The 26,824-nt window shown below is 41.1% G+C and overlaps 1 protein-coding gene across 5 annotated transcripts in view; it reads left to right on the top strand.

Annotated features, from left to right (window-relative positions):
* The first annotated feature begins 1,931 nt into the window (after positions 1 to 1,931).
* The window catches only part of TEC (tec protein tyrosine kinase), a 45,106-nt gene continuing 20,213 nt past the window's right edge, over positions 1,932 to 26,824 (top strand). For 2 of the 5 annotated variants that reach the window (XM_088163330.1, XM_088163328.1), the window contains exons 1-3: positions 2,318 to 2,483; positions 15,253 to 15,395; positions 17,584 to 17,765. In XM_088163330.1, the coding sequence (XP_088019456.1) occupies positions 17,628 to 17,765 (138 nt within the window). In that variant the 5' untranslated portion in view covers positions 2,318 to 2,483; positions 15,253 to 15,395; positions 17,584 to 17,627. Of the gene's footprint in view, positions 2,064 to 2,317; positions 2,484 to 15,252; positions 15,396 to 17,583; positions 17,766 to 26,824 lie in introns of those variants that run through there. The other 3 variants (XM_014887957.2, XM_088163329.1, XM_014887959.2) reach the window with 2 other exon arrangements.

Below are 26,824 nucleotides of genomic sequence, written 5' to 3'. Positions count from 1 at the left end.
CAATATTTACTGTAAGAAAGAGTATTTTATGGTAGGTCTCTATTACTCTCCACTGTTTAGTTGCTTTCAGTGGCACAATGGAATTTTCACTCCCAAAATCTCTCAAAACTGCACCAAAGCTGTGGAGAAAGGAAAACCAGCACATCTGCTGATAGGGAAATTAGATAATGAAGAATGGCTGCAATTTTTCTCTCATTCATAGGGTTCCCTCTTAAGAGTGTTATCTGCCCACAGCATGTGAGGAAAGAGAAATAAACAAAGAAAATGCTCAGTGACTAAATTGACAGACTCCTCTGAGAAATGAAGGGACAAAGAGGATTTGACAGGCATGTAAAGGAAAAAGAGAAAAAGCCTCTCTGTGATCAAGGAATGGGTAGAGATGCCTCTCTCTGACCTAAAATATTGCAGAGTGGTTTTTTGAACCCAAGAGCACACCCAAAAGAACAACACTGTCTTCAAAGAGAGAATGGGCATGAACCATGGGATGATGAAGCATCAATAGGTGAAAAACTGCTGGAAAAATGGCCTATTAAAGCTGCCATCCAGCTTGTGTATTTCTTTCTCTCTTTTGTAGTATTACACTACATGTGGGCCTGAAATTTCATAAGCCTCAGTCCTTCCCAAAGTGGAGACTTCCTCCTTGAGAGTTTGCCGCAAGAACTCTTCACCACTACTCTTTCCTTAGTAGTAGAGCAAAATCTTCAGAAGCAGTGTCATTCTGTAATTGCTTTGATTCCACCACCCTGATGATGTCCTTTGTCTGCATTGCAGTAGAAGAACACGGGAAGGGAACTGAGAACTGCAAACTCCATAAAGTTTGCAAGCAAATTTGTGATCCACAAGTCCACCACAAATCTCTGTCAGGTAACTGATCAACATCAAGGTAGTTTACCCCCGATCAGTAGTTGTAAGAACAATTTCAGCATGGCAATGGCCACATGCTTTGAACCACAGAGATGTGCCTTGCTATCCCTGTGTTTCTGCTGCAGCTCTGGAGTGAAGCCACAGGAGTAATGTAGCTGGTGCTAGTTAAGTCACAGTGTAGCATAACACATAATCTACTTGTCTGCTAGACACCACTTCTTTCTAGAGTTCAGAAAGGGCACCATGTAGGTGCTATTTCAAGTTCCTCCTTTAAGCAACTGTTCAGTTTTCCTGCCCTTTCCCTGTGCCACAACAGCAGCGGGGGGGTGAGGAAAGCTGTAGCTGCCATTGCTTAAAAATCAAGCAATAGTTGTCTGTTTGCAAAGCTGACTGCATCAGTGGCAGTGGGTAAAGATGTCTGAATGGATGCCTGAGTGTGTGCTACCACAAATGTGTGGCTATGGCGGGAAAGGGCAGTGGTGACATGGGCTGGTGGTACTGGTCATCGTAAAGTGGCTGCATGGAGACTGCCCATGTATTTAAAGCAGAGAGGCCTCAGACATTAGGCGTTCAGCCTGTGACTCCCAGGTCTCAGCAGTAGTGTGACAGGCGTGGGAGACATGGTCACAGTGCCAAAGTAAGTTGGAGGAAATCCCTCAAGTGAAAACAAAGGCTCTGTAAGTAATTTCCTCTGAGCTGAACAGAAAGACATCTGTGTTGATACAGCTATTACACACTAATCACAACAAAACAGTTTTCTTGCAAACAGCATAGCCCCTGCTTGCTTTCTTCTAGATTGAAATGTGAGAGACGTATTTCCACTGAACTTTACAAGATCTTTTTCTTTCAATGTGGTTTTGTAGTGAGAGTTTCTATAGGTCAGACTGGTCTAAGAGAAGGCAAGAGAAGTCTTGAGAAGTCTAAGAGAAGTTCAAAACAGGCATCTGAGGGGTGCAAAAAGCCACTTCAATTATTCTGGCTGTAGGTTTGTGGCGGTTGGATGAGACTGTTGCGCATGGTTAATTATTAAATAAGGCTCTGTAATCCCGGGGGTCACTGGGACAAGCAGATCCGTGATGGGAATTGAAGAGGAGCAGCGTCGGGGTGCACTGCCCACTCGGGATAGGAGAATACTGAACCCACCACCATACCACGGCCCAGCCCGGAGGCCTGAGAGCACTCATTCTTACCGTGGTTTGGTAAGAGAAATGCTGTAGTCCAAGCACAGCATCCACACAATTTAAAGCCAACTGGGGCCAGGAACCTAAATTTTGGGGGAGAGTTTGCAACTGCTTCGAGTTATGTAATTTGCCTTTTTCTTGTACTTCGCGGACAGGATTCCAGACAGCTCCCGATGGGTCTAGGGGGTGTGGGACATCTCAGTTCAGCTTCTCGCCGTGCCGTACCCGCCCCGAGTGCGGGAGGGCGCCCGGACAGTGCGGCCGCCCCCACCGCTTCCTCCGCGGGCAGCCGCGCTCGGCGGGAGGAGAAGGAGGAGGAGGAGGAGGTGCCTTCCTGGGCCGGAGCGAGGCAGTGCGGTGCCTCTCTCCCTTCCTCCCTCCCTCTCTTCACGCCGTCGGCGTCCGGACTCCTTCCGCGACGGCGGCCGGGACACGCAGGTGAGGCAGAGCCGGGGGTGCCGAGCGGCGGCACCGGCCCGCTGGGGGAGCGGGACGGTTCCGAGCAGCGCTCCGCCGGCCGGGGCTGCCCCAGCGCGGGCAGCTGGACCCGCGCACGGAGCCCCCGCAGCCGCCGCCGATCGCGGGTCTGAGCGTGTGCGGTGCCGCCAGAGCGCAGGGGCTGCACAGGTGTCACAGCAGCCGCAAGCGGGGACCGGTTTAAAATCCAGCTTTTAAACCTTTGCTTAAAATTGCTCTAACTGTGTAATATAAGGGGTTGTGGCCCGGCCTCCCAAATCCATTTGAAAGCCAACATTGCTGAGTATATATTTGTTTATGAGACTTCTCTGAGTCTTACTTCCATGAAACCACTGTGCTTTGCTAAGACTATTTCGCCTCGTCTCAAAGGAAAAGTTGCCTTCTGTTGAGTTTAGCTATCCTGATAATTCCTCCTGCTTTCTGTCCCACATCGGGTTACACTTTCTTGGCAATGAATGCTCTTGCATAGCCCTTTGCTGGGATCGAGCACACCTGCTGCTTGTTCAGTAGGCGACGAGACTCGCATGGTGCTTTTCCACAGACTTCCTTTCTGCACCCTTAAAAGTGGGAACGGATAATTATTTGAGCTGTAACCTGAACTTTTAGTACAGGCATGGCCATGAGCTCCCTGCTTGAAATGACAGATGCTAATCTGAAATACTTATGGTTGTTTTATGAGTCAAATACATGTGGCCTCTATGGATGGAAAAACTGACTGTAGTAGAAATGCAGACAGAAAGGTGTCTTGCGAGTACTTGCTTCTGTGGCATTTGTTATTATTTTAGAGTGTTTCTGATCCTCTGACTGTCTAACCCTTGATAGAAGATGAAGTTTTGTTCCGTTTCTCAAAACTCTTCAGAGACTGGAAGATGGATTATTCATCACTGCTGTTATATAAATATTTGGAGTATTTTCTTTCCCTCTAACACACCAGCTATACTGCTCAGATCATGCCACCTGTGCAGAGGAGGCCCTTTAGGTGTCCTGGTCTTGCTTGCTGGGTACTGCTCTTGTAAAGCTCCCAGATAGGGATTTACTCATAGCCATTTGATAGTTATGGTTTGTAAGGAGACTGTGGCAGGAAAGGGCCCATTTGCTATCAGGCTCTCCTCTGATATGCTTTATGTTTCTCTGGGGCTTATTTTATGTTTTATTTGTTGTGAAATACATTTTACTAGGAAATGATCACATCTATCTATGCACTTAATGAAAGGGTGTTCCTCTAAATTTCTAAATGAATATTATGATTGTTTTGAACCAAATGGTCGATTTCTATGTGAGGTTGCCTGCTGAAACCACTGAAAGCACAGCAGCTTGATTATGTTTGGCACATTTTTTGTTTTGATAAGGTAATCTCATAGGTGTGCAAATCAAAACCATGCTGGCACTTACACCGCTGTCTTGAAGGAATGCTGGTTATCAACTGCCAGACCTGCTTTTATTAGCCCTTCAAAATTTATAGGAGTACCACCTTTTTTTAAATGTTAATATAGAGTTTTTAAAGTCTTTGAAATATTGTAAAATCATTGATTGTGAGGCAGCTTGAACTGTATCCTAAGTTAAATCACATTTTAACGCTTAGTTGTAGGCATTGTGGATATGGCATTGTAGTGTATCCATTAGGCTGCCTACAGTAGAGGAAAAGAGAGAAAAATAATAGATAAACAATAAATAAACAACATAAAACAATATTTGTTCCATTTTTTTTATCTTGTCCTGAAACAACATTGTATTCAGAAATGCCATGATATGTGATATCCTGTAATGAAGTTAAAATAACTGGGAAGTGGTTAATTTCACAGAATTACTTGGAAGCATTAAGAAAAGTCTTCCCCCCACAAATATAGGTACAACCTATTGTAGATTTAATTCCCTCTGTGTTGTGTTAGCTCATAAACTGAATGTCCAAGATAAGGTGCAGAATAGTGTAAGTATCATACAAATATTTATACCTCAAATATGCAAAACATTTTCTGTTTCTTAGACAATGGAAGTCTGTGCTGCCTGCTGTCAATGCAAAGGTCATGGAAAATAGTCTTTAGCCTTTGTTAACCATTGATGTCTATGATGTTTTTCTACTTTTGCTTAGTTTGACTCTTTTCAGTAACCTATTACCTTTTCACTGCTGAACTTGGAACCGTTCTTTGAAAAAGGAAGATTTATGCATGCTGAAGAATCAGTTGTAGCAGTCTACAATGACTCTCCTGCAGAAACTTAAATGTAAGGAACTATAAAAACTGAAAAATGTGGAAAACAATTGAACTCAAACAGAGTGAAGTACAGGTTGGCATAATGAAGAAAGCCTGAAGTGGTGGACCTTTTATATTTCTAATTACATATGTGCTCCTGAAGGACATATATCATATATTTTTACTATTATATAGATATATCTATTTGCACAGAATTACCAATACCTTGTCTGGAAAGTCTCAGCAATGGTCAGCCAGTTGTTGCTCTGTGGAAATTAGAGTGAAGCTCATTAAATGACCTGTTCATACCCATAGCTTTCTCCATTATGCAAAATACATGGGAAAGACTCTCACTATTGCAGAGGGATCAGCCCAATTTACCCTAATTCTCCTGGCCAGGATCTCATGCTAGCACTAGACATTAGAGGTATTACAGATATAATGGAACATAACTCTCCAGAAACCCATGAAATTGCACTGGTGTTTTACCAAATGGTCATTCAGGTCTCAAGACCTGAACAAATACACGAAATGTATTTTTGTTAATGGAGTGGTTTACTTCTAGCAGCAAATCACCAGTTTGCTCTGCCAGCCCTCAGGCAGAGGAGCAGTCTGCTCTCCTGCTCTGGTCTGTTTTTCTAAGTGTATTTTCCAAAGGAAAAAGCATTAGGAAAGAAAGTGGTGTGCAAGTGAGAGAAGCAAGTGTTTGGGTGGACATGTATCCTCTTTGTCTGGTGTGGCAGAAGAGGAACTGGGGAACCAAGCACTGCCCCGTGGCCATTACAGCACTGGCAGTTCTCAGTCATCCCCTGCCCTGGCTCAACTGCACGGGCTATGATTCAGAGTCAGGGAAAACACCATGTGAGATAAAACCTTGAAAAAGAGATACACAATCACATACCCATATGAAGATAGTCTCATTGTAGGAGGTGCTCTGTGGGGAGGGGAGCAGGTTTTTGCATTTCCTGAGCATGGAAGTGGGATGGAAAGAGAGCCATTTCTTATAAGCACTTTGAAGTGGCCACTGTGTTCAGATGGGGTCATGAAATCTTGGGAAAAATTACAGAAGTCTCCTGAGAGTAGGTCTGTCCATCATGGGCAGGGTTTACCTTTCTTAGGGAGAATGACATCACCTGGAATTTGTCTTTGGTTTGTACAATACCCAAACATTTAGGAGGAAATGACATTGCTGAAAAGACACCTCTTGGTTGCATGAATGTCCTGTATTCTGGGCAGTTCAGTAAAGCTCATGCTTAGCGTGATGTGGTCCTGGCTTTGTGTGGTGGGCAGGAGATAGGGTTTTCAGGAGCCTGCTGCAGAGAGGAGAGTTGCTCTGGGAGCGTCTGAGCCTGGCCCACAGCTGATGTACAAGAGGCCAGCTGTGGGACTCAGGTTTTGGTGAGGAGAAGGAGAAGGAGAAGTGTTTGGCCATGTTTACAGTCACAGCTCCTCTGCTGAAGCAAAGCACCAGGCTGCCAACTGGGCTACTCTGTTTCAGCTCTTAAGGTAAAAATCCTAAGCAACATTAAACAAATGCAGGAAAAAAGGAAGTAGTGGTGTGCTGAGGCATGTGGGACCTGAGCAAAGGCTTTCTTGGCACTCCTGCTTTTTCTCATTTCCATTTCTCTTATCAGCAGATATGTGAATGGGTACCACTTTGCCACACATAGGGTATAACTTCATGTAGGCTCAAGTAGATCAAAGCTGACTTTCCTATGAGGAGGGGTTTTGTTCAGCCTTGTGCCTATTACAAGCTGTGATCTGATTAACTTGTAAAAGTCCTTGTTTTCAATTGAATGTGGGGCAGAAAAACGTAGGTTTGGGTAGTAAAGAAAGCAGGATTCTTCCTTCTGAAAGAGGATCTGGGCAGGACACTGGGTCCCTGCCCTTCCAGGGACTGTGTACTGTACACTAGACTGGGACAAACTCCTGACCATTTATGTTTATGAAACAAAAAAAGGCTCTCGGTTGTTTTTGGGTTTTTTCCCCCTCCGCAGGATAGCCACAAAACTCACCATCAGACTCAGGTGATATCTGCCCTTTCATTTTAGCTGAACATTGTAAATCTGTCCTAGGCAGTCCTGTGAACAAATCCTGTCAGATTTGCTGTGCTGTCTTACAGGGTAGGTGAGATAATTGTAATATATATACTAATATATTCAAGGTTGCTACTTGTCCTGTGAATTACAGGACGTCCTACATCACAGGGTAAGCTCCATATCCTGTGTGTGCTTTCCCTGCCTTCCTGCCCATAGGGAATAGTCTGAGCATCTCTTCCCAGCTGGAGTTGCAGACACAGCAATTCCCAGTGCCATGGCAGGAGGAGAAGAGTGGGGACTCTCCCACCTTGGATTGTGTGAACCCAGTTCAAGGGATGTGCAAAGTGAGCTGAGCTGAATGGGCCTTTTTCTGTCCCATGGGAGATCCCCTAAACTGGTAATCTTAAGTACACTTTGGGATCTTTTGAAATTAAAATTTCTACCTAATCTGTATCTAGAAAAAAATCTTAAAGTAATATTTTTTAACAGGAAGAGATCTAACACTCCAGTATTAAGAACGGCTGGTTCAAAACTGCTATTGCAACTTGAATTTAGTTCGCTTACACATAATCTGTTGGATGTTTAGTTTTGTAGCCACATGTGATTTTGCTGTTTCATTTAAACCATGGCTGGCTGGACTGTTTCAGTTTGCTTTGTCATAGTCAGCCATGAGGACCATCTCCTCCTCAGAGCTGCAGGCTGGCAATCAGTCATCCTCAGTGGTCCTTGAATATTTCAAGTTTGGCTGTTGGAAGGAGACATATTTACAGCTCCAGTGTGTCAAATGAACTGTGAGGATCTGCTTTATCAGCAGGGAGTTTGGGAGAATGGCATGGTGAAAGGCTGTGAGAGCAGTGAGAGCAGGGCCGTTGTTCTGTGTCAGGGGCTGCAGGCAGCCTCTTTGCCACCACAGCTGCTTTCTCTTCCCACCAAGGCACTCTCTCCAACCATGAAGGGGACTACAGCTTTCTGATGAAAAAAATAGAAGTCACGGGTAAGCAGCAAAATTCCCTCAATTTGGTTTAGTTACTTTTCTGGATCTCTTAACCTGAAACTAACTCTGAATGTCAATGTGATGCAGGCACTCCCCATGAAAAGCTGAGACCTAACCATAAAGGACTGTCTTTGCAGTGCCTTAACTTCTTTTAATTTTGACCTCATTGGGACTGGATATGGCAGCCCAAGTTCTGATGATGTTTCATTGATTCTCTAATATCCTTGTGTCTCATCATAGATAAGCAGAGTGGAGTAAGATGCCATCAAGCATTAATGACTGCATTGCACTATGTCTCAGAATTAGCTGAATGCTGTTCCTTAAGACCATAAATGTCTTGTGACACCTGACAAGTGCTCCTATTCCCTGTTTAACTTGCAACAGTTGAAACACCCCAATATCTGAGATCTGACATCAAGGAGAGCAGAGATAACAAGCTGCTCTGGTAGAGATGCTCACTACCTTGCATTAGCCAGAGGAAAGGGAAAACCCAAGACCACAGCCTGCGTCAGTTGTGTTTATTTTCAGATTCAGTGAGAAACTTTTCCCCTGAATTAATACTTATACATTGACATGAATGAAGCTGAAGTCCTTTGGTATTCACAAGTGGCTGAAATGCAAGTAAAAGCAAGGATTTCTTTCACTACCTCCTGTGGGTAGACAGGTGTTCAGCCATCCCCAGGAAAGCAGATCTACATCATGCAAAGCAGTTTCTTGGGAAGACAAACACTCTAACTCCAAATGTCTCCCCTTCCTCCTTCTTCCTCCCACTTTGTACACTGAGGTGATGTCATATGGTCTGGAATATCCCTTTGGTCGGTTTGGGTCTCCTGTCCTAGCTGTGTCTCCTCATCATTTCCCATGCATCCCCAGTCTCCTTGCCAGTGTGGCAGTACAAAAAGCAGAAAAGGTCCTGGCTCTGTGCAAACACTGCCCAGCAATAACAAAGCCATCTCTATATTATCAGCACTGGGATCAATACAGTTTCAAAACACAGCCCCATATTAGCCACTGTGAAGAAAGTTAACTCTACCCCAGCCAAAATAAGCATATCTATCCAACATAACAGGGTAAGAGAGTCTAGAATCACAAGATAAGCACACCGACCTTGCCAACATCACTGCTTTGCCACACATGGGAACGGTAGTTCAACATCTCAGCTGAAATGTCGTTCATTTTGTGTTCGATCTCTTGTGCCTGTTTTGTAGTGGAGGGGATGTATCCTGGTGAAGACAACACGGGAAAATGTGACAAATGGGAACTTAGGTATTTTCTACCCACTGTCTTGGGTTTTTCCTGCACAGAAGGCAGTTCTGACCTGTAACTTTAGATATATTGTTTAAATATAGATGAATGTTGCTTTTTCACACCTACTGAGCCCTATCAGTTGGTACTAGTCAGTCAGTAGGTGGGAAAAAGCAACATTTATTAAGTGACCTTATAATACTACCTCAAAATAAAGACTTTGAAGGTAAATACATCCATTAGTCGTCATGTGAGATGGGCCAATAATTCATCATCTGAGTCACCTTCTCAGCTTTTTCTTCAGCAGAAGTTCTCATGTTTGTTGAAGTATTTCTTATTGTGTAGCTTCCACAGAGTCTAGCAGGTGGAGAACAAGTAGTTCTTTAGTAGGTGGAGAACAAGAAGTTGTTTAGGAAAAAAGGTCTTGGAGTGTTTGGAAAGAGAAATAACTGAGGAAGTATTAGTCATTCCCTGTGCATAAACACAGTCATAATTCGTATGTATTTTAGTTAGACCATGTCAAAAGAATCTCTTGAATACTGAAATAAACTGAGCTTATTTTTGGTCTAATATATCACGTGGTTACCTGAGATTGTATAAGATTTGGGAAGACAAGTTCAAATTGTGAAGAAAGTTAATTAAGTTGACTCTTTTATGGTAGTTGAAAAGGATTCCCTCAGGCACAGCTGACCTCTTTTCTTTTTATATTTTTCTTTGCCATAGATTTGATTTGTTTTTCTCATATTTGCAGTTTTGTGTACAATAGCAATTGTCCTCCTACTTGATAGTGAGCTTTAGGATTCCTCAACAGAGTTAGGTTCAACCTCTCATTCAATAGAGCTTTTATTTTCCAAGCGCTCTAAATCTTCAGCCTCCTGGAGGAGTAGGAAAATCTTTTGCACAAGAATCGCCCATTTCCTTTGCCAATCTCATCTTTGACTGTTTCTTTAGTAAATGGGTGTTACCGTTTCTCTTCCCTTCTTATTGGCAGGGGATTTTTGGAAAAAAGGCTGAGGCAGCACTCTGCTTTACTAAATGTCCAGCCTGAGGGGTAGTGGTGGAGTAGCCTTGGTCCATGTAGAAGTGAAGCACATAGACTCTGCTCTTTAGGAGCTTCTGCTCCTCCAAACCATTGCCATGCCAGTTTGGAGTTAGCTCTTCCATGTCCCTCTCTAACCTTACTTTGAAAATACTTGCTGGAATAAAGTGGATTGTTTCTTTCAAAGGTACATAAACACGTAAAAGGGACCAGTACACCACATACCTCTTCCCAGTTCAGACCCTGTCCTTCCCTCTCTGTTCTTACTTTATCTTCTTTTTACCTTTTCTTTGTCAGATGAGGGTCAGTTATACTTGTTCAGGTAAACCAAGCCAATATTCTTCACCGGACCTTTATGCTGCACAAGTGAATTAAGGACATCTCTTTATGCTCTGTCTCATCTTGCCAGCTACAGCCAAACTTCTTGCAGCATTCTGAAGTCGTGGTGGTGACACCATAGAGGGCAAAACCTGCTGGATGACAACAGAAAATTGTTTGTCATTTTCACTCTGCCTTATACATGGTAATTAGAATAAAAATAAACCTGAGCTATGAAGTCTGGACCTGGGAAAATCTGTCTCCCTTTTAAGGGTTAATATCAAATACTGAAGTTTCAAAATCTTTTTTTTTTTTCTTTTTGTGCCTTGCTTTTCCATGTCCCAAACTAATTTTCAGCTTTGTCTTGCAGCAGACAACATTACAAATGATAGAGGTTTTTGGTCTGAATAAACTGAAGGCAAGATAGTCAATGCAAGTTTATAAATATTGCAAAGTTTTTGTGTGGGAGAAATAAGAATACTACACATAGTCAGCTCTAGAGGAATGAATAAAAATATAAGAAGTTGTTGAGGATAGTGAAAACTGATCAGTCCATCTTTTGTATGGTATCCCATAGCATTGCTAACTCAAACCTAGTATTAATAATTTCAAATAAATAATGCCTATGTCAACATATTTTCTTCATCATGGATGGTAATAATGTAATTTTTGTTTCATAAATTTCCTGAATAATTTAATTGAGAAGAAGGTGCCCTCTAAAGCTGTGAAAGGATAACTTAGTAACTGGAGTGTAGGGCTTGCAGGAAATCCCAGTGCAGAGCTATAGCTGAGTTTATAAATGATTTGGAGACGTGTACATGCCATTCCACTAAATCATCGTTGTAAGGGGAAAAGAAACCCTTTTGGTTGCTCTTACCCTTTTTCCTGAGCTGTTCTGTGCACTTGGGCTCCACTTCTCGTTTTGCAATGCTTGATGAGCTGATGCTCCAGTTTGGTGTCATAAACCACCTCAAGGCCAACTTGAACCTAAGAGGGACCATCACTTATCATTGTTTTCTTTGCCTACTCCAACCACCTAAGTTAGAGTGCTAAAAGGTAACAAATTATGTATTTTGTAAAATGCAGTGAGCCTGTTTCCAAGAAATTTTGGAAAACTGGTTCTGATTGTGATAAAATGCTCCTTCTCTCTGTGTGTACATGAGCACCTTTCAGCTTAATAGAGGGTATTTTGCAACATCATGTGGACAGAATCTCCAGTCAGAGTTGTCACAGAGTTGCCCCTTAGCCTGTTTACTTTTAAACTTACATTTTGTACAGGAAAATATGAACTTTATTTTTGCAGCATTTGATTATATATAAAATCAGCCATTTATTGTTTGGCTGATTTTCAAAGGGAAACTAAGCTTTTGCAAATCTTTGGCTATAATTTTGAAATCTATTAGAAAGTAGTCCCCCCGAATTACGTTTGTCACAGCTTAAAAAAATCCAAAATTACGTATGACAGAAGTGGTTTCTGAGTGTCTGCTGTGTAAAAAAAAAAAAAAAAAAAAAAAGGGAGGTTAAAAGTAAATCTAAATATTTCTAAATATTTTTTACTTCTCCTTTTTTTTGATATGATAAATTTTGTATGTTATTACAATATTTTCCCCTGAACTTGAATTTTAAAGTAATGACAGATTTTTGCTAAAGTATATTTCTTTTGTATTTGCATTTCTGTGAAATTTACCTTTTGAACAGGGATTAATAACAGTAGTATTTAATTTTTTTGGAGTTTGAATTTGCAGCCTTAGATGTGGGGCAAAAAGGCAATACAAGAGTGTATTTTGCAACCCTTGCTTACACTGAGTAGTAATTATTCAAATAAGCCTGTGCTGGATACTTATGTAAATAACTGTTCACATGTAACTCAGTTCATAGTTTCATGATAAAGTAACAGGAGCTTCAGCAGAAAAAAACAGGGTGAAGAGTTCTCCTTTTCTTGTTCCTTCTGCACTGTTTCTGCTCTCTGCCTGCCCCACTGCAGACATTTGCAGGGACAGAATATGAGCTTGATCAGCAAACTCATCTGAATTAATTAAAATGAAGGAGGAAAAATATTCTGAAACTTACAGATTTGAGGAAGGATTACAAGGTACCACTTGGGTTTTAAAAATGGACATTTTGATTGATACTTTCAAAAACGGAAGTAGTGAATATTCTATAATTTTATTTTTTTAATCTACTGCCTTAGGAGGTACATTTTCAATGTCAAATATCCAGATTTGGAGTTGACATGGGTTTGGATTGATATGTCCCAAATTTGAAAAAGAGCAGTTGTGCACGATGCATGAAATCCAAGTCAGAAAGCTGAGGATGCTGATTTCTTAGAGGGATTGTCTGTCTTGATTGCCCATCAGTTTAACATTAAGACTTTGCCCTGAAGGACACAAATCCCTAGGGAACTTTTACCTTTTACCAGGAGATGTTGAAACTCAGAAAACAGTTCCACCTTGCTTTTAATTTTCTTTTCAGATATAAATAGTTCCTTCCTTTTGTATTGTTGCGATAAGTGTGTTTTTCAGAACGTGTTTTTTTTCTTGTGAGCCCCTCCATGACTATGTGTAGTGCAAAGATTTGTGCCTTTAGAAGTGACAATTACAATTACATTTGTGGTCAGAGAAGCCCTGATCAGACTGCATGCACTTTCTCTTTTCTGCTCGCTAGAACTTGCATTGGGAGTTTCATATATTTATTCATCTTTTTGAATGTTAAAGGTGCTTGCAGTCCAGCCGGCTTCATTAGGTGACTAATTGTTTCAATAAACAAGCACAATCTGGGAGCTGGGAGTGGGAACCAGAAGATATGTGAGGTGGGTAGTGTTGCAACACCTGAGCTTACCACATCACTTGGTGGCTCAGTTTTCCCCAGTGGAAACTGGGAAAGGTGGCATGCATAAGAAGCTCTGTCTGCAAGTGAAAACGTACTTTGTGCATTTGGACCAACATTGACTTAGAAGGTTTCTCTGAGCAGTTGTTTTCATTTGTTTTGAGGAAGGTGTATGGTGACTCCATGGCTGTACAGATTAATACTTGTATAATGTGAAGATGGGAAACACAAACTGATGCAGGTATTTTGATGCTTAAAGTTGAGTATGCTTTCCTGCCCTGAGAAAAGTTAAGAATCTGTAAGTCTTCCTGATTTCTGCCATAATTCTGAGTCTTCAGAATCTCTGCAAATTAGATCATATTTGTTATTGTGTAACTTAGGTTGGCAGGGAACAGGGCAATTCCTTGGCACGAGTAGTATTGTGAAAAGTTTATGTTGGGTGCCAGCCCAAAACTCCCACAGCTGTTTATAACAAGATAATGTGTCATGCAAAAGGCTTCATATTCTGAGGGATGTTCTGGGAACAAAGGGGTATTTGGGGGGAAGCAGGGGCAGGGAAAATGTGCAGAAAATGTCTAAAACTTACTGAAGAAAGGTAGTGATATATGAGTTTGATAAGACCTAAGTGTGGCTACTACAGGGGCTTCTTAATGGAGCATTGCTATTCTGAAAAAGAACTTTCAGAATAATAGGTGAGGGTTCAGTTATCCTGAGTCTCATTTATTGAAACAGAAATGTATTTAGAGCCATTGTCTCAGAAATAACCCCAAATAGAACAGGTTTCTGTGACCAAATGATTCAAAGATTCAAAAATCAAATTCAAATGATTCAAAAGATTCAAAGGCTGATTGTGTTACCTGGGAAACTGGTTCTAATCTGCTAAAATCTTCATAGAGATGATTCAGTGTAGCTACCAAGTGCAGACATTTACTGATGTTTTTATTTTTTAACCCCGATTTTGCCGAAAGGATTGGTTTGATTCTTGTGTCATGTTAATGTAAGCTGGTAGAGAAATGAAATATCTTAGCATTACCAAGATTGAGATTTGAAGTCATAGTTAAATTTGAATCCTTCTTGTGCTGTCTAGGATCTAGGGATCTCTGAGTTCACAGTTTATAAGATGAAAAATAATTATGTTTTTCTTAAGTACAAGCAAAGAATTTTTATTATTGAGAACAGTAGAATTGTTTTGAGTGGGCGAGCCTGTGACGGGAACCCTTAAAGTTTTGTGTGCATTAAATTGGTCTGAAAGTTAATACTGACTTATAATTTTTTAGATAATGTTTGTATTTTCAGTTGATGGTAGTATTGTTCCTTCTGCAATTACCTTTAAGATTGTCAATTTATTTTTAGAAGGGCAATAAATCAGAATTAGTCAACTTTAGTAGTTAAATAACACATCCAAGACAATTACTGATGAAAAAAGATCTGCCTTCTTCCCAGAATGCAGTATGACAGATTACCAACAAAATATATATGTGTATGCATTTCAGAAGAAGAGAAAGAACAGAAAGAGATTATTCATAATAATCACCGTTTGCAGTCAAATCATCGTCTTTTACTTATGCAACCTAGCCTGGTCTTATTTTGTAGTTCAATTTAAACCACTGAATATTTTTTTAACATATGAAGAGGTATTAGTAGGAAAGAAAAGGATATTTTAAAGCTGTTAACAATTACTTCCAGCTGTTGAGATAGCAGTAGTATGGGATATGAGAGCTCAGCTGGTCAAACCAGGGAATGAAAAGTAGCATCAAGACTAGACTGGGAGGCAAAAAGTGTAATTTCATGTATTGTGACAGCAATTAATTGCTCACAAAATGAGACACACTAAAGTGTGCTTTTGATTTTATTAAAAATTAAATAGTGTAAGGCAATATTGTGAGGAGGTTTGTGTTTTTTCAAGATTCTCTGCCACAATTCTGTGAGATGTAGTTTTTTCCATGCTGAAGTTATGTTGCCTGCAGAGAAAAATGTGCATGCCGCTTCCCCAGTGAATTCTGAAATACTCTAAGCAGTAATTAGGTGCATAGAGTAAGCCCTGTGAAAAATGAATTTTTTTTTGTTTGTTTTATTCTAGGGCTTTGGTCTGGTTTATCCCCTGCCCCCTCCACACAGTTGAGAGATTGTTCAGTCGCTGGTGCCTCAGCAGATGCTGCTGTTCCTTCTTCAAGCCATGGCTTCAGCTCCAGCTGTGCTCCTCTAGCCTGAGTTGCTCTCCAGGTCTGTGCCTGCAATTTCCCCTGGATTTGGAGCACAGCTTCAGGCAGTGGTGCCATGGCAGTTGTGCCATGGGCAGGGCTGGCAGAAAGTGAGCAAAGACAAAGGGAGTGGGGAAAAACGTTTCTGGAACAGCTTCTCTACAACCTCTCCCACACCCTTCATTCCTGCCTCTGTGCCACTTCATTTAATGTGTCTGTGCAGGCAGCTGCCTGTGCTGCATGATGAAATGTCTGGTTGGATCCTTCCCTAACCTGCTTCCCAGCCCTGCAGGAGGAACGCCTGCACCTGCACAGGGCAGGGTGGCATGACAGGACAGTGGTGAGTTGCTGAGGGAGGAGGTCAGCTGTGTTTAAGCTGGCATCGTTGCAAAGAACAGAGAGATTGCCTGGCTATGTCTCTGGCAGGACCCTGGAGCCAAATTTGCAAGCAAAGTAGATGTGGGTGCATTGGTTTTTATATACTCCTAAGTTTGTCCTACAGATATCAGCCATGATGTAGAACTTAAAGCAACTTGACATTACTGAGTGACCGAAACTGTCTGAATTCAATTGTTTCATTTTGATGGTCAGCATGAAGTCCTTCTCAACAGAAATTGGAAGGCATATGTATAGCAATTTCTGAAAAATAAGTTTAAGTTCTTTGTTCTCAAACTGACATCTTCTAAACAACCATTTGTGTCTGAAAATTTTCATTAATAAAATTGGGGTAGATTTTCAAAATTACTTTTACTGATCCATCTTAGGTACAAAGGGTTGTAGTCAATGGGATTACATCAGGCTGATGACTGGTCACCAGTGGAGTTTTCCAGGGCTTCATTTTAGGCCCAGCACTCTTCAACATCCTCATAAACAACTTGAATGCAGGATCGAAAGAATACTAAATGAGTTTGCCAAAAATACTAAATTTGGAGAAGCTGTTGAGTGTCTCAAGGGCAGAAAGAGGCCCTGCAGAGAGCCCTTGACACATTAGAGAGATGGGCAATCACCAACCATATGAAGTTTAAGAAGGACACATTCTGGATTCTGCATCTGGCACAGAGCAACCCTGGTTGTGTTTATAGACTGAGGAATGAGAGGCTGGAAAGCAGCACTGTGGAAAGAGACCTGGGGATCCAGGTTGATGGCAAGTTGAACAAGAGCCAGCAGTGCCCTGGCAGCCAGAAAGGTCAGCCCTGTCCTGGGGTGCATCAGGCACAGCATCACCAGCCAGGCAAGGGAGGGGATTGTCCTGCTCTGTGCTGCTCTGGGGCAGCCTCACCTTGAATATTGTGTGCAGTTTTGAGTGCCACAATGTAAGAAAGACATTGAACTATTAGAGAGCATCCAAAGGAGGGCAACAAAGATGGTGAAGGGGCTAGAGGGGAATCCATATGAAAGATATCTGGGGTCACTTGATTTGTTCAGTCTGGAGGAGACTGAGGGGAGACTTCGCTGCAGTTACAACTTCCTTGAGAGGGGAGGAGAAGAGGCAGACACTTTTCTCTCTCATGACCAGTGACAGGACCCAAGGGAATGAAGTTGTGTCAGGAGAGGTTTAGGTTGGATATTAGAAGGTTCTTCACTTAGAGGATGGTTGGGCACTGGAACAGGCTCTCCAGGGAAGTGGTCACAGCTCCAAGACTGACAGTTCAAGGAACATTTGGACAATGCTCTCAGACAAATGGTGTGATGCTTGGGGCTGTCCTGTTCTGGGCCAGGAGTTTGACTTCCATGATCCTTGTAGTTCTCTTCCATGCAGGATATTCTATGATTCTATAATCTTCAGTTTTGTATATAAAACTCTTTTGCAAATGACATTTATTCATGCACAGACCTTAGCAATTAGAACTTCTGTACAGGTTAGAAACTTCTGTACAGGTTTGTGGTGAAGAGCAGTTGTACACTGCTGTTTGCCTGGAGCACATTTCAGACTTCTCACCCATATTCTCTGTGACAGAGGCTGCAGTGTACCTTATTTCATCCCAGTCACGTACAGCTTTTGGCTTCCTGGGTATGTGCCAGTGCAGCCCTCAGCTGAGCAAAGCCTGAGCTTCCTAGTCTAATAATTAACTTCTGTAAACTTCCAGGTGAGCTCCAGCTTTCTGTAGATTCAGGCAGTTTCATTTATAAGTAGAAGCTCTTTTTGTTAGACATCTCCAATTCTGTGATCCTCCAAACATCTGGTTATGTTTTATTCCTCATCTTCACAGGAACTGATGTTCAATGGCTAGAAGAGAGCTGACAAGTGGCTGAAATGAATACGACTACTATCCTACAAGAGATTTTGATTAAAAGATCACAGCAGAAGAAGAGGACTTCTCCCTTAAACTACAAAGAGAGGCTTTTTGTACTTACAAAGTCTGTGCTAACGTACTACGAAGGTCGAGCGGAGGTAGGAGACACAGATTTATACTACAGATTGCCTTTGTTCCTTTTTGCTTTTGTGAAATACTGTCTTTTTTCCCTACCATATGTCATACTCTCAAGAACTGTTTGGGAAAATGGTCATTAGTGGCCATGAAAGTGAGCTGGCATTTCTCTTAATTAATAATGCAACTTAATATAATCCAAGTTGACAGAGGTGTAGATAACTTACCTGGTAGTCAGTGTGAATTGGTTCTCAATCAGAGAAGTAGTGCATAGCCAGCTTGGCAGAAATGACATAAAACAGTGTTTAGAAGTGATCATCAAAGCTGATTTCTTTCTCTCTCCAGAGAGGTGAAAGATCACTGAGATGATGAATTGGGGAACACGTAGAAAAAGTTACGATTACAGTTTCTTGTAGCCATGTGTACTGTGAAGGCCATTACATTCACATCTGGCAATTAACTGCATTCGAACAGGAGAAAGAGCATTTGATAGGAGCAGTGCATTGCAGACCAAGTTCTGCAGAGACAAGATCTATTAGAGTGGATCCTGCAACCTGGTGATTGAAATGAAGCTCGAAGCAGTTTATATTTGACCATACAAGCAACTCATCTTGGTTACCACTTTCTGTGTAAATTCAGTTACTCAGGAAGTCATTAGTGTAAACTATGCAAATCCTCAGACCAGCACTTTTTCGAATGAGCTCCAGACTCAGTTTCGTCAAGGTCACCTGCCCCCAGAGTGCCCTGTCATATCCTCAGTGTTGGAGGTGAGATTTTCCACTTGTGTGAGGTTACTTTCCACTTGTGTGAAGCTGAAGAGGATTAAAATGACTGCAGTAGCTTGTGAAACATGTTGTATGCCTTGGGAAGCCATTTAACAAATAAAGCTTAATGGAGGGAACCCGGCTACCTCATGTGTTGGCTGTCTTACCTCTGATAAACGAAGAGGGTACAGAAGAGCTCAGGCTTGTTAAGCATGTTTCTCTGTAAGACCTTATGGCTGCACCAGAACTGAGCTCACTTACCACGTTACAAGATGCTCATAGCAGTTTGTTCTCTGAAAGCAGCTTGGACACAGTCAGGGATTAAGAACAAGAGCAGAGACTGAGGTTGGAGGGGGCCTCTGGAGGCCGTCTGATCCAAGCCCTCTGCTCAAGCAGGGCCATGCAGAGCTGGTTGCCCAGAACCAGCTGGCTGTTGAATATCTCTGTCCAGTTGGCTGTTGAGAGTCTCCTTTGATGGAGTCTTCACAGCTTTGCTTGGCAACCTGTGCTAGGGCACAGACATCGTCACAGTAAAAAAAAGACCAACATCATTTCCTGATGCTCAGATGGAGCCTCTTGTCTTTCAGTTTGTGCCCACTGCCTCTGGCTCTGTCACTGGACACTGCTGGCAGTAGCCTGGCTCTGTCCTTTTTGCCCACTCCTTTCAGGCACTTTATGTCCCCGTTTTATGATGGCAGAGTGTATCAGTCACTCCTATTTTGGTGACTCTGCCCTCCTCCCAGAGACTAAAGAGGTGGGGGCTGAGAAGCCTTCTGAAATATGTCTTGCATGCTTACATTCAGATTAAATAGAAATGTGACAAACAGGTTTTGCAAGTGTAGTTGTTACCCTTTAAGAAGTTACTTCTTCCAGCTTCCCCTCTTCCAGTCTTCCCCTTCCAGCTTTCCCTTTGCTCTGCAGGTTAATGTCTTCTGGCTAAAATGCTTTTCCAGGAGACTGACTTGTGGATCTCTCTGAGAGGTTTAAACTCTTAGTTTTATTTGCAGTGAGATTCAACAGGGCAGCCCATAGAGCCCTCAGCAGAAGATGCAGTAACTTCTTTAAATATTTCCTCCCAAAATACAGGCAGTTGGGCTGAAAATATACACTGTGCCTATGCTATGCCATCAGTTTACTGCTGAAAAAGGCAGGTCCATTTCATCCATGCCCTAGCCTTCCTAGACTCCCCCATTCACTTGAATTTATTCTGGCCCTTCTTGGAATCCATACTGCTCTGAAAAAAAAATTACTACTCATGGAATCATAGAATGGCCTGGGTCAGGAGGGACCTTAATATTCATCTAGTTCAAACCCCTCTGGGCAGAGACACTTTCCACTACACCAGATTTCTCAGAGCTCCATCCAACCTGGCCTAGAGCATTTCTAGGGATGGGGCATCCACCACCTCTGTGGGCAACCTGGTCCAGTGTCTCACCACCCTCACAGTAAAGAATTACTTCCTAAAATCTGATCTAAACCTACTCTTAGTTGGAAGCCATTCACCCTTGTCCTGTCACATGCCTGTGGAAAGTTTCTCTCTTTCTTGTAGGTTCCTTTCCCTGCTGGAAGGCTGCAATTAGGTCAGCAGAAAAATACTTGATCTGGTTTTTTTTTTGCTGGATTGGTGTTCTGCGAGGTTAGCACGCTGCATTAGCTGGGTGCAGGATCTAACCAGTGCCAGAGGCTGTGCCAGGTGCTGCAGGAGAGCTGGATGCTCCCACTGTTGACATCAGCAGGCTGTGAGACTGGCTCAGCCATAATGCATTACTTTCCAGCCTCAAACCATTTTCATTTTCACTGTTCCTTCCCTGTTAGATTCTTTTAAACATTAATCAGCATTTTATTTTATTAGCAGTGTTGTCTGAAAATAGCGAGCGCTGATCTTAAAGGGGCACACTGAATATTTTTGTCTTTTTAAAACAAACCACAACGGTAAGATTAAGATCTCTGTGGCACAGTTATTCCTTTGTGTCTCTGGACAACTTAAATGGCAAAGATGTTTGTGGGTTTGATTATTTATTTGGTTATTGTTTGTGTTTTTTAAAGCCAATTATAGTGGCTATAAATATGTATTTACAGTAAAACAGCTGCATATTCTGACTGAGGCAATTTATATGAAGAGAAAAAAATTATTAGCCATCAGGACAATTCTGCCCCCTCTGAATAACTGGGGGCTCCTTGCTGAAATAAATGTGACTACAGTGTATGCTGGTTGAATTTAAAGACATGACAGATGAAAGGATAGGTACAGACTGATTTAATTTTGGGCTTGGCAGTATTCAAAGTCCAGATTGGTGAGATAAGCATGGAAATCCCAAGCCAAGAGGATGTCACACCCTCATTTTAATCCCCTAACTGCAGTGGTAGCAGTCTGCCAAGGGTGGTTGAGTTCTGCTCCTCTAGGCGAGTGTGCAATTCCCAGTTTGGTTGTAGGCCAGTTTGAAGTATTTTCTTGTTTTCTTCCATTTTAACTTTTATGGAAGTTTAGTAGAGAGAGTTCAAGAAAAACCCAGGGTTTGTGGGCACATGAATAATCACACCACTTCTTTTTTAAAAACAAGACTAAATTTCATTAACCAGATTAGCCAATATTCGAAGTGTGGGCAAGGTGGGATTATTAATAAAGTGACATAATTAGACATTTTTATGTCTGGTGACAGAAGTGGAACATTTATGACAACAAAAAGCTGTCAACCATAGCAAATAGTGTTCATGTAAATGCTGCTGAGAGATTAAATTGTTCTGTGCAGCCAGAAGTGGAGCATCACTTGCTCTTTGACCAGAAACTGCACATTATAGACACCACTCTTTTCTGATTTTTCCTGTCTTATCTACTGAAAAAGTCCCATATACCTTACTTCGAGCAATAAATTATTATCTCCTAAACATGACTACTAGCAACAATTACTAAAATCTTGTTTTAACTTGCTCATAACTGGTTTAAATATATATTTAACTTTCTATACGTGCTTTCAAGCAGATCAGGCCCCCTGTCATAGTACAATGACAATGCTTGCCTGCAGTGAAGCTGGAACTGCACTGCTGCCATGAGAAGGAGAAATAAATTTTTTTTCAGTTAGATATTGCTCTGCTGTTAAGTCATGGAGCAGGTGTGTGAACTATTGGTGGAGCATAGCTACAGAATGAGTGAAGAGGCTGTATTTCAAGACTGGTTTCAAAACACAGAAGCCCAAGGAAGGAGAATCTTGGTTTAGGTCACCTGTGCAAAGCTCTACAATTACAATCAGTATCATGGGAAACTTTGCATAGGAAGCCAATAGGATCTTGGCATTTACTGCTTAACTTCTTGGCATTATGCTGTTGGATGAAAAATGTGGAAGAAGTATCACCTTTAGGTTTGTAAAAAAGATGGACATTAAGAAACTGGAAAATGAAAATACATCAGGAACTGAATTGCCTTAAGCATCATGGAGACAGATCTTTGATGTCAGAAAAGAGGAATATTCTGTTTAAGCTGGGATGTGTTCTGGTTTTGTCTTTTTTTTCTTGGTCATAAATGCTGAGATTTAGTAAGTGTAGCTGTTGGGGAAGGGGCATCAATGCACTATTGCACGATATTGGACTGACAGTGATTATAAGCAAAAAAAAAGGCTGAGCTAATGTTGTTTCTTGAAGTCCTTAATGGTATATCAGCTGTCATTGTTGGAAAGAATATTTTCTGTGCTTTTCCCTAATATTGCAAAAGTGGCTATTGAAATCTGAATGTGATGTGGTCCATTTACAATAAGAACAAAAATTCACTGTAGTAAGATATAACTGCATTGCAAACACAGAGTACTGGTCATGAATGTATAAAAGTAGGGAAGAGGTAAAATATATTCCTATTCTGAGTATGGACTATAAAGTACATCTTGCTGGTTATGCTGCAGTCAGAAAGACTTGAGATGTATACAGTGTTCTCAAACATGTGTTGCAGACTTACCAAGCCAGATTTAAACACATTTATGTAGGCAGTAGTAACTAGTTTGAAAGTGGCACGTGGTAGGCATGTTTTCACAAATTGGCCCTTGTTCTTGAGGACTGCTGCACTGTTCTTACTGGTGTCAGCTGGAGTTATGGATTGTAATGTGACTTTGTTGGATAATCTGGTTGTATAGCAAGGGCAGTGTTTGTAGTGTTTGAGTGAGGAAACACAAGCATGAAATATTTTATCATGAAATCTCTTTTCAATTTTGTGTGGTTTGAAAACTCAGCATAATACTTCAGCTGTGCTTCTGGTCATTTTCCTGAACTATTTTCTTCCAAGAAATCAAAACATATGAGTCAATATCAAATTGATAAGCAAATTTAAGCAATTTTGAAATTACCTAATTTGTTTGAAAACCAAATATTTCATGCAGTGATATTAAAAGAATCTCATTTGGAATGGCTTTCTGTATTTTTGACCAGCAAAAATTTAGCTGAAGTTCTATGACTTTTTCCAAATTGCTAATTTCATCTTGAATGGAGTGTAGGGTTGAATTCCAAGGAGGCATTTGTGGAAATAACACCACATATGCGTGGCCCTAGGTACATTTAGCCATTTTCTGTCAAAAGTGACCTTATATCTTGAATATTCAACTTAAAATTCCTTGATGTTTATTTTCGAAGGATTGATGCATTCACACTTTCATCTGCGTCTGTTTGGACAAATCAAACCTTAAGAGTTTATCTAGGAGTCCACCTTGTCACTGAAATTTTAAGCACTTCAGCTGGACAGTGGAAAGGAGGACTCATTTTACCAGTATGCCTAATGACTGGTGTCCCACAGTTCAAGTGCCTCACACTCTCTTTTGCAGGGTGGCTGCAAAGAACAGTATCATTTATTCCTCTCGAGTTAGCCAGCAGAATGGACCACACAAAAATAGCATCCAAGCTACTGTGTCCATCAGGGTTGTCCACCACATACTCATGGTTTATTGTCTTTCTCCTGATGCCTTGGGTTTTAGCTTTTATATTTCTCAGACTCTCTGCTGCTTTGTATGTAACTCTGAAACTTCATGTTAGGTGTTAGTAAGTTCTCTTTACAGAGTGGTTAAACAAAGCAATCCCTTCCCAGCTAGAAAATCAAGGTACTCAAAAAGCAGAAACAACAGCAAAGGAAAGGAGGCAAGCCAGGGGCTGAGACTTCATAACCTGGAGCTGTTGTTGCACAATTGATCCCAGTACGCAGATGAACCAAAACTTACAGAAGTGTAAAGACTTGTGACCAGCATTCATCTTGGATTTGACTTGGGTATAGCCCTGGCCAGGCTCTTGCACTGCCCAAGGTGTATCTTTTCAATAAATACCTATTTTATTCCTTTTGTTCTGTCTGCTCTCTGTTCCAGGTCAGCCTTTTCAGGCATCACTCCTTGTGTGGCAATGGTTTTGACTGCTGTGAATCCTTTCTCTGCTATCTCTGTACTGGGCAGTTGATGGCCCCAGCTGGAGCAGGCTTGCTGCTGCATTACAGAACAGCCATGACAGCAAGTCACATGTACTTCACACAGGTTTTAGTTAGCTAATACTGGCAGGTCATCTTACTTGAACTTGAGAGTGACACCAGACTTTATATAGATTTTTACTCTATATGGCTTTTTAGGCAAGGGAAATTCTTCATGATGAAGGAATGAGCATAGGTGTTAAAAGAACTTCTTTCTCAGCACTGAAATAGTTGAAAAGAGCTGGTCTGTGCAAGTGAGATGTTCTGCTAGTTTCTTGGTTTAAAAACTTTCACATTGATGTTTCTCATGAATGTGGTACTTCCAAAAGGTGGCACAGATCTGGTCCTAATTTTACAAATCCTTGTCAATGTGTAGACTCTTAGTATCCTCATATCTATTGATTCTGTGCAATGTTCCCTTTCACCATGATATTTCTCTCTCTCTTTGTTGCTCAGCTTGCTCATCAGTGATACTCTTTAATTTGAAAGTGTGCCAATGTGTGTGGTTTGGTTACTGTCCTCCCACACAGGGCACAGCATGCTTGAATTAACCTTTCCATCCCACAGCAGCTTGCACTGACCATGAATATGAAGCTGACGATGAGCTTATGAACATTACATTTCTTCATGATTTAGCATCTTTATTGTTTGCTCATGTTTGCTGTATGGATGGCAGTTCACATCAATAAGTAGTTTACACTGGATTTTGCATTTTCAAGAGGCATAGGCTAAATCCTGGTTCCTGTGGTTACCCTGCATGCGTTTGGGTGGGCAGGAATCTGCAGTGTTAGAAAGGAGGATGAGAAGGGGAAGAGTTTGGGCTGCAATGTCCATTAGCTCTGGAAATGCTGCACAGAGTATATTGGAGTAGGCACATCACTTACCTGTTTATTAGTGTGCAGAAACCATTTGCTTCTACAGAGAAGGGAAATGATAGTTCCCTGAGGTAAAACGTTTAAGAGTCTTATTTAGAAGGATACTTCTGTGGAGTCGAGTAGAAGGCAGCTTCTGAGCAGCTGAACTTGGGAGGTGCAGAATGCTCTTGTCTTCAGTAGTGATATTTGCCATTAGGATCAGACTTGTGTAAAAATGTCTTTGTATAAACAGAACTGTTACAACTGATAAAAGCCATAAAACAAGGATATAAATTAAAAAAGGAGAATAAAAACCTGAACATTTTGGGAGGTTGCTCATTTTGAAAGTCTCTTCCTAAGGAAGAAAGGTCCATCTATAAAGGTTGTGTTTGGTTCTTGTAATTTGAATATAGAGGAGACAGAAGCTACTGAAATTACGGTGGTGATATTTTAAGGAAGGAAAAATAAAAGCTCTGGGGCCCAGTCTGAAGCTGTGGGTTTCAGGGTAAAATTGCGTTGCTCTATTGCGACATTAGTATTGTGCAAATACTTCATTTGGAGCATAACAACATTGTAGAGTTCCAAAAAGCTATGCTTCTTACTTTTTTTTTAACAGAAGAATAATTCATTCTACTGTTGTTTATTCCTGTAGTGCTTATCCTTTATTATTTTTAAAATAATTACCCTGATTTATGGGATTTCCTTAGTCATTGCATAGGTGATTTAATTATTTTGTATAAATGAAAGCACGGTTCAGTATTACAATGCTTCACTGATTGCTCCTGTATTTTAATGTACGATGAATAGCTTCTGAAATGAGTAGGTTTACAGAGCGTTTTTTCATTCCAAGTCACAGGTCATAATGATAGAGCTTTCTTAAAATACTTATGAGTGAAAACTGTTTGAGTTGGAGACATAACATAAAGCTATTCATGTGAATGGGAGCAGCTTAACGGGTGCATGGGAGTGGTCACTTGTAAAGGGCAACTCATAAAGAAACCTAAGTTGTAAAAAAAAAGTTGATTACGTTGTAGTAATGATTCCCTGTTTTCTATAACATCTACTGAAAGAGAAGTCAGCTATAAAATGAGAATCTGCAGTAATCATCTTTCTACAAGAATCTTGATTTTTATGAGATGGAACAAAGGAGATGTAGATTAAGTTGAGAAGTGTACGTTTTAGTTGTTGAGATGTAGAAAAAGCATGGATGAGAATATTTACCTTATAACTAGACAGGAGTGGAGTCTTAAGGTCTTAAGAAGGAAGGACTGGAAAATAGATGAGAGAAGGCTAGAGAAGGCCTAGATTTTTTAAAACTGTGCAGAATAGAACCTGAGAAACTTTAATCTATGAAGATAATCAGGGAAAAATGCAAGAAAAACCAGACTTTTTGAAGGTACTTGGAAGATGCAGAAATTGCACATCAGCCAACAAAGAAACAAAACAAAATAATATCAGACTTATCTGTGCTCTGCCTGCTATGGGGTAACAAGTCTTGTGGATAGCAGAGACTGCAGATATCCTGTGTTTTCATCCCAACAAGGTTTTTTTGACACTGATATGAATGAGACATTTTCATATGTCAGCATTAGAAATTACCTATGTGAATTTATTGTAAATCTGATTGCAGAGCACGTGGGAAGCTGTACTATGTTGAATAGGCATCAGTGCCTTGTTTTCAGATTGAGAGTCTGTCTTGAATGGAATGGCCTATTCTGCATTTTAGTATTTTCACTACTGATATTGTTGGAATACAAGCTTGTTGAGTTCTCAAGTGAAATACATCTTGAAGGAGCTGCAAGTATTTTGAAAAACAAGTCTAGAAAACCATGTGGTATATTAGGATTAAGTGTGTGGCGGGTTTATTGTTTGCTTTTTAATTTTTTTTTTTTATTTTGTAGAATGCAATTCAATGTGGACAAGTAAAAAAGGCAGGAATGCTGAAATGTTCTGATACAGAGCAGCAATAAGTAGCCAAGTGTCAGGCTGTCCCCAGGTCCTGGGTTACAGGACAGTGAATAGTAAACTGGATATGCATC

The sequence above is a fragment of the Sturnus vulgaris genome, chromosome 4, assembly GCF_052056855.1.
Source record: "Sturnus vulgaris isolate bStuVul1 chromosome 4, bStuVul1.hap1, whole genome shotgun sequence".
Lineage (NCBI taxonomy): Eukaryota > Metazoa > Chordata > Aves > Passeriformes > Sturnidae > Sturnus > Sturnus vulgaris.
This window is presented reverse-complemented; position numbering and strand designations above follow the sequence as displayed.